Here is an 8,273-nt window from a genome sequence, read left to right as displayed (position 1 = left end):
TGTAAACTAAACTCCGTGAAAAGAGTTAACACAGGAGACCAAACTCATGAGCCGTTGTATTGGGGAAGGACGTGCTCAACGCGATTGTTAGCCCGAACATATGCATTGCTTTTATCACTGCCCTTGTCGTGATACTATATGCTACCAACAAGGACAATGATGATAGAGGATATAGTTCAATTACACTTGCTTTGATGAAGAAAGCCTCTCTAAGAGCCAATGTACATACCATAGAATCGGATTGTAAAGAAATAATGTCGTTCGATCAAATCTCGTTTCCTTAAAATAGAGCAAACACGAAGCATATCATCGAGAAAAAAGGGTGGGTTTTTAAAGAAAGCCTGATGCACTAGTTTGATAGACATATGAGCTTGATTCTATACAAGATTTAAAGACAATGAAACGAGAGTTAGCTCAGCTACTACAAGTTAGATTTCGTGTCTGCTTTCGCTTGTGCTGAAAGACGACCGACTAGCAACTCTAACGCCTCCTTCATCCACCAGTACTGGCAAACCTTCCTGGCTTCTCTCACACTAACCTGTTTAGTACATCCATTCCATTCATCATAAAAAGTTGTTTCAAAGAAGATACATGAACATTAACATGTTTAATTTAGTACATCCATACCCATAATCTTTGACGAACATCTTTCTCAGGCCAAAACTCGAGCTGCTCTTTCACAAGCAACGGAAACATGTGACCCTCATAGCTAGTCTCACTGCTTTTGCTCTTGAAATTCCACTTCCCCAGCTTACACTGAGCAATCCTCAACCATTTCAATCTAATATCCATTTTCGTATAATTTGATTAAGCGAAGAACTAACCTCAACATCTCCGACCACGCCTGCCTCCTCCACTGTCTCGCGCAGCGCAGCAGCCTCGATCGTTTCATCTATCTCCCACCCTCCCTGAGATCACAAGCTTCTCCAATTCAACATCAATTATATGATTAAATATTAGTAATTATGAATTGGTTAATTACCTTTGGAAACAACATCCCTTTCTCCTTTCTCTGAGAAGTGATGACGAGGACTTCGATTTCTTCCCCATCCACCACACACGGCGGCTTCTTCCCGCGGTATCTGTATGGAATGCATCTGCGTGATTACTACTGAGTCAGTTCCAATATAGCAGATAGGCATATATGATTATTGTATGTTCTTATATGCACAAAATAGAAAGAGGCTGACCCGACGACTTGGCGGTGGCCGAGAAAGTTGTAGCGCTGCATATGGCGGCCGGTGCGGGAGACAAGAGCAACCATGTGCTTGAGGTCCATGCTTGGTGGCTCTTGTTCTTTTCCCATTCCTTTCAACTATTAAAGTGTAAACCAAATTTAACTAACTAAATGATAACAACATGCATTTTGGGGCAACAAAAAGAGAAAGGAGGAAAGAAAATTGATGGTAATGAAGTTCGCAGAAGGCACAATATATTCAAGACAGGACAAGAAGACTTTGGCTTTCACATTTATTGTTTTACTCGGAGACCGTTGGATGATATAAAGACAGTTTTAAAGACGTCCCACCCACAAAACAAAAATAAAAAATAAATTACTCACGATAAAAAAACTCGAAATGAAAACTCTAACCCGATTGTTACGCTCACACACGTGTCAACTTCTGTTCATTCTTGCAGCGATTCAAAACATTTAGTCATTTTCAATATTCACAGAAAAATCACGTCATATAAATAATTCCACCCAGATCTTTTGTTCCCACGTGTATCGAGTACTATCTCCGTTCCATAGTAATAGAGACGTTTTTCCATTTCTGTCCGTTCTATAGTAATAGAGTCATTTCCCCTTTTTAGTAAAAGTCAACACATTTTTCCACACCTACTTTACTCTCTCTTACTTTTTTCTATCTTCATCTCTCTACCTTTTTCATTTTCCACTTTATTCTCTGTTTACTTAACTCACTTAACACAATTTTTCTTAATCTCCGTGCCGAAAAGTTTTGCCTCTATTATTATGGAACGGAAGGAGTACTTCTTCTCCTCAATGAAAGTAAATGTCAAAATTGGTCCTGAACATATGGTCATTTTACGTTTTTTGTCCTAAACATTATCTTTTGGATTTTTTAGTCCTGCACATTTTAATTCGGATCATAATTGGTCCTGCATATTTCAAATCGGATCACAATTAGTCATCCGTCAACATTTCCGTTAAAAACTAAAGGTCAACGAATTTAATCTCGATTTTGACCAAATTAAACTTTTAATTCTGATTTTTTACTCCCTAATTAATTCTCTAATTATTTTTATAAATATTCTTTTGATTGCTTGAATCAACAGATTGAAATCATAATGAAGAGTCTAGCTAAATCAACAGATTGAACAACAAAGTGAACTCACATAATTCATCGCCGATCTCTAATTTTCCTTCTAACTATAATTCCAATTTCTAAGCCAACTCTCTTTCATGTGTGAAGATTTATGCAAGAAACAAAAAAAAAAATTCCTATTTAATCCAATTTCTTTGTTTATGTGTAAATATAAATAAACTTTGATGCCATCCAATCGAAAAAGCAATGGAATTACAACAAGAACTACAAGAATTGGATTTGAAAATGGAGCATCAGTGCATCAACATCTCCCTCCCAGGAATATTAGAACGACTCAAGCTCCCCACAGTCGCCGCCGCCATCTTCACATCCTCCACCGGATTCCCTTTCGCCAGCTTCTTATACAGATAGCTCTCAAACGACATCATCTGCACATACTCCTTCCCGCACAGCTCCACCAACGACTCCAGCCCCGCGTTGCTCCCATAAAACACCCTCTGCAACACATCCAAGAATTGAGTCAAGTTTACATTAGGGAATATTTATAATCAGGGAGTAAAAAATCAGAATTAAAAGTTTAATTTGGTTAAAATCGTGATTAAATCTGTTGACCGTTAGTTTTTAACGGAAATATAGACGGAGGACCAAAATAATCAAATTTTCATAGGTTCAGGACCAAAAAATCCAAAAAATAATATTTAGGACCAAAAACGTAAAATGACCATATGTTCAGGACCAATTTGACCTTTACTCCCTCGATAATACGTCTCATATCCTTTTCCTTTTTTTTCGGTTATGGATTTCACTCCTATTAGAAGATGTTCTCTTTAACCATATTGTCACTATTATTTACTTTTAACCTCACTTTACCTATTTATTACTATTTCCGTCCCTAAAATTTTATCACATTTTTTCATTCCGTTCGTCCCACAAAATTTGTCACATTTCACTTTTTATCATTTTTGGTAGTTGACTTCATATTAGATTAAGTTATTCACACTCATATTTTATTATAAAACTAATATTTTAAAAGTAGGACTCACATCCTAACAATGTTTTCAACCCACTTTGCATTACATTTTTTAAATTTCGTGCCCGATCAAACTGTGACAAAATTAAGGAGACGGAAGGAGTACTATCATTTATTTAAAATACATGTAAAAATGATATGTCTCGCTAAGGCGTTCTAATGGAGTATATTTTCCAATGTTTTAGATTAGATGACTTGTCCCAATCGATTGGGCCAATCCTATCAGTTTACGGGCTAGCTAATCTAGTTGAAATTTAATCAAATTAAAATAATTCGATCTTTATGATGCAGAACATAGGGAAAAAATTAGACTGAACGGCGAAGTAATCAAGCAAAATCTAGTTTCTGAGAAAATGAAAATATTATTATCAAAATTATTATTTAAAAGTCTGTCTTTTAAGATCAACAGTGATGTATTTATTTATATAAGCAAAGGAAAATTCTAAACTTATTAAAAATAAAACTAAAAGAAAATAAGCAAAAATGAAAAACCTAATTAATAATTATTCTTAATATTTTTTCATCTATTAATTCTATTAACTAGGAAATAAATAAAAGCAAAATAATAACTTACTTAGCCTCCAAGTAATATCTTTTATAACTGCATCACTTTACTCTTAAAATTTTGATATTCGGTTAGCTCGCAAGTTTTGGGATATATTTCATTTGTATTTAAATTAATACGTTGTACATATATTTATTATTCAATATAAATGTTATGTGTTGTAGAAATTTTAATTTTACATTTTTCAGTGTTTATATTAGTATATTTTTTCATTTTATGACATAACTATAATAATTTAATGATGTAAATTTTTGCAATTTATAAAAATCAAAATATAAATGCAAAAACTGATATAAGTAAATTTTATACAACTACTGTATATATAAATAACAAGGTAAAAAAAATTTGTTGGATGTTGTTCTTTAAGAAAACGAGGTAAAAAAAATTAAATGAGGCCATTAAAGATTATAGTGAATAAATAAATTTAATGAATAGAGTGTGGACGAATATAATCGTAATATCTTTTATAACTGCATCACTTTACTCTTAAAATTTTGATATTCGGTTAGCTCGCAAGTTTTGGGATATATTTCATTTGTATTTAAATTAATACGTTGTACATATATTTATTATTCAATATAAATGTTATGTGTTGTAGAAATTTTAATTTTACATTTTTCAGTGTTTATATTAGTATATTTTTTCATTTTATGACATAACTATAATAATTTAATGATGTAAATTTTTGCAATTTATAAAAATCAAAATATAAATGCAAAAACTGATATAAGTAAATTTTATACAACTACTGTATATATAAATAACAAGGTAAAAAAAAATTGTTGGATGTTGTTCTTTAAGAAAACGAGGTAAAAAAAATTAAATGAGGCCATTAAAGATTATAGTGAATAAATAAATTTAATGAATAGAGTGTGGACGAATATAATCATATTTTATTATAAAATTAATACTTCATCCATTCTTCTATAATAGAAGCATTTTTTTTCGGCACGAGATTTAAGAAATTGAATTAAAAGTGAGTTAGATAATAAGGTAGGAAAGGAAAAGGATAGAAAGATAAGAGATAATAAAATATTATAGTGGAGAGTAAAGTAAGAGAGTCTTTTTACTTTATTTTTTTTCCACTTTAATCATTTATAATTATTTTTTCAAAATGAGTGTGCAAAATGAAATATCTCTATTACTATGGAACGTATGGAGTATGATTCAGCTACAGAGGAGTAAAGGAATTATATAAAACCGTTTTATTTACTATTTTTCACTCAATTTGGCACACATTTTTTTAAAATTTGCCTCAAAGTTAAAACGATACATATATTGCATGTATTGAAAGTACTTCCTCTATCCCATTATAGACGTTTCAATTTTTTAATTTGTTCCAATTAAAATAATTTATTATTAAAAATAAAAACATATTTATTTTTATTTTATTTCAACTTTATTACTTTATCCCTTTCATTTAACGTACAAAATAAAATAGTGTGATCGGAACAAGTGTTGTTTATTGTGGCTGGGAGAGGATGAGAGTGTGGAGTAGGTGTCGCTGACGCGTCAATTGTGGACTACATTTGCGGCTTTAGGCATTTCAACGAGAACTTATCATCTTGTGGTAACATAGCATCATCAATCACTATAAAAATTAAATCATCATAAATTTGACGATATTCGCTCACTACTTTTTCATGGGAAAAAATTTACAGGTATGTAATAAAGCACACACCGCCCAACCTATTAATAATAAGAAACCCTCTTTTGTAACCAAACAAATAACATAAAGTTTGTAGAGTTATAATTAAAGTTTAAACAAATTTAAAAAATTAGACTTGTTCACAATACAAGGATACACGAAATTTTGAATCACGTTAGAGAATCGGGTTAGAAATACTAGGTTGTTGCCTATACTTCGATTTCATTCTTATATGAAGCCAACCTTATTAGATGGAACAAGATACTAGTGAAATATAATGCTCCCTCCGACCCTATATAGTAGAGGAATTTCTTTTCAATACTGAATTTAAGAAAATTATTTTAAGTGAGTTAAGTAAAAAAGAATATAATAAACAGAAAAAAAAAAGTAGAGAGATCATTAGAAAATAAAGTAAGTGAAATTAAAGTAAGGGAGAAACTAGAAATGCATTGATCTTTACTAAAAGAAAGTGGCTCAGCTATAATAGAATAATAAAAATATAATAACTCAAGTTGCATAGGAATAGAGGGAATATGAGTTAATTTAAAATAGAATTTCTCTAAAATTAAGTAGTCAAATGGCCAAACGTAATCTTAGTACTATGAAAATCGATCAAAATACATTGCCACGGACTAAAATTTTAAAAGAAAATTCAAGCAAGTGATAAAAACAGATACACTCTCCAGCTAATTGTGAATAAAAGTGATAATCTAACGACCTCCCTTAGCATATAAAAATAAAGCGCGCTTAGTGATGCATTTAATTTTGTCTTTTACTCATGTACGCAACTTCCTTTATGGCATTATTTTCTCTTTTTAAAATTATAATTTTACTACTACTACTGATTTTTTATATGGAAAATATGTGGATAAGTCATTTTTCTTGAATAGGGAAAAGATTGAAAATAAATGACAGCATGTGCGGACATATATTGGGTGAAAGGTACAGACTTATTTACATTAATTTCAATTTGTGAAATGTAGTATTTAATTTATTTTGAACGTCTTATGTCATATTTTTTGTTCCATTATTTGCCTCATTCTTCAGCCACAATTTCATTCACTTTTCACCATATTTTTGATAAATGACCAGTGACCACCTAATTAATGATGGGCCTATTTTTCAACCACTTGAACATTACTGATTTTACAATTTCTTATAAAATAATATATCGATGGCTTATTATATGACCGAAGATTTTATATATCCTCTTCATTTATTTAAATATCAAAACATACAAAAAGGTTTAACAAACGACTTTAAGTATGAGTGAAACCATCCAACATGCTTGATATTTTGAAATAGTTAAATAAAAATTTATTGGAAATTTTGTCATCAAATTCGAAACAAATTATAGGTATGGAAATACCAGAGGCATATTCCCTTACAAATCTCCTTTTCAGTTTGGTGGAGATTGGGTTGTGATTTAGATCTCTAACACTTTAGTTGAGCTTTACTGTTTTGAGGAAAAATGTTCCTCCACCAGTAAGAAATAATATTGATTTGTCTTTTATCACGAAAATGACACAAAATGAAAATTCAGAGTGTCCACGCGCCACAGTTACAAATTACATTATTTTATTAATTGTTGGTATATTTTAACTGGTCTAGAACAAAATTAATAGGACAAAAATAAATAGAATGGAATGAAATGAAAAAATTGACATGAGAATAGATTATTTATAGATAATTTTTTTTTAAAAAAATCACAAAATTGGAGTCGGGCACTGCCGCGGCTTTCTCCGGCGTGCAATAGGTGCCGCAGCGGTCGCCGCGCGCATGCCCACGCCGCCGCTTCCTCGCCGTGAATGCGGGCCACGCCTTTCCTCCACCCTCCCCCGCGCCTACCCGTATCCTCGGCAATAGGGAGCCGCGGTGCCGAGGATGCAGCGGCTGCCTCGGCTCCCCTATTGTGGACACTCTCAAGCAAAACAAAAATCCAAGGGTCGAACCTTTTTACAAAAATTCTTACAAAAATCTGAAATAATCATTTGTAAAAAAGAGTGCTTGTCTTGTAACAATATGATACTTAAATAATCTCTCACTCGTTACACAAAATAAGAATTTGAGTATTGAGAAAACTCACCATATTTCAAATTTGATTAATTTCCATTATATTGATACATGGGCAAAAGTTATAATGTTGAGCCACTAATTGTATATTTTCCATCAAAACTATCCAAAATTGTTAGAAGAGTCCATGGAACTCGTACGTATATCACTACATCAACAAGAACAACTAAAGACATTAATTAATGCTATTAAATATGCTAATTTGTGCGTCTAATTATACCACCAACGTTTCATAAAATGTCCCTATTGTTAGTGTCCCAACTAAAATTAGGGGATGCAAATAGAAGTGTACTAAAAAGCAAAAAATTACTTCCTTCATTCCATAGTAATGGAGACGTTTCTTTTCGGCATGGAGATTAAGAAAAATTGTGTTAGGTGAGTTAAGTAAAGGGGGAATAAAGTGGAAAATGGAAAAGATAGAGAGATGAAGAGAGGAAAAAGTAAGAGAGAATAAAGTAGGTGTTGAAAAATGTGTTGACTTTTACTAAAAAAGGAAATGACTCAATTACTATGGAACGTACCAAAATGACAAAATGACTCTATTACTATGGAACGGAGGGAGCAAGATAATTTGACTTTAACTTAGAAATGTTTTCTTCTGCGTCCTAAATTGTGATTATTTTTAACATAGTAAGTTAAGCTATTTTAATTTTTTTATAGCTAATTTTCATA

The 8,273-nt window shown here is 31.8% G+C and overlaps 1 protein-coding gene across 1 annotated transcript; it reads right to left on the bottom strand.

Annotated features, from left to right (window-relative positions):
• Positions 1-210: 210 nt before the first annotated feature.
• Positions 211-1,453, bottom strand: LOC125212454 (nudix hydrolase 18, mitochondrial-like). Its single transcript, XM_048112632.2, has 5 exons — positions 1,191-1,453; positions 983-1,097; positions 825-908; positions 628-756; positions 211-538 (listed from the first exon to the last, which is right to left on the bottom strand). The coding sequence occupies exons 1-5, from the start codon at positions 1,304-1,306 to the stop codon at positions 422-424; spliced, it is 561 nt and encodes a 186-aa protein (XP_047968589.1). The 5' UTR covers positions 1,307-1,453; the 3' UTR covers positions 211-421.
• Between the last annotated feature and the right edge of the window lie 6,820 nt (positions 1,454-8,273).

This window comes from Salvia hispanica, chromosome 2, assembly GCF_029641045.1.
Source record: "Salvia hispanica isolate PSC_SH4W2 chromosome 2, Shi_PSC_v1, whole genome shotgun sequence".
Classification (NCBI taxonomy): domain Eukaryota; kingdom Viridiplantae; phylum Streptophyta; class Magnoliopsida; order Lamiales; family Lamiaceae; genus Salvia; species Salvia hispanica.
This window is presented reverse-complemented; position numbering and strand designations above follow the sequence as displayed.

Bases quoted from the DNA above. Each gene is read 5' to 3' on its own strand.
- LOC125212454 (XM_048112632.2), bottom strand. From the start codon at position 1,306: ATGGGAAAAGAACAAGAGCCACCAAGCATGGACCTCAAGCACATGGTT. The intron at 1,098-1,190 runs GTCAGCCTCTTT...GTAATCACGCAG, and splicing joins GGCCACCGCCAAGTCGTCGG to ATGCATTCCATACAGATACC. The intron at 757-824 runs GTTAGTTCTTCG...AGGATTGCTCAG, and splicing joins GCGTGGTCGGAGATGTTGAG to TGTAAGCTGGGGAAGTGGAA.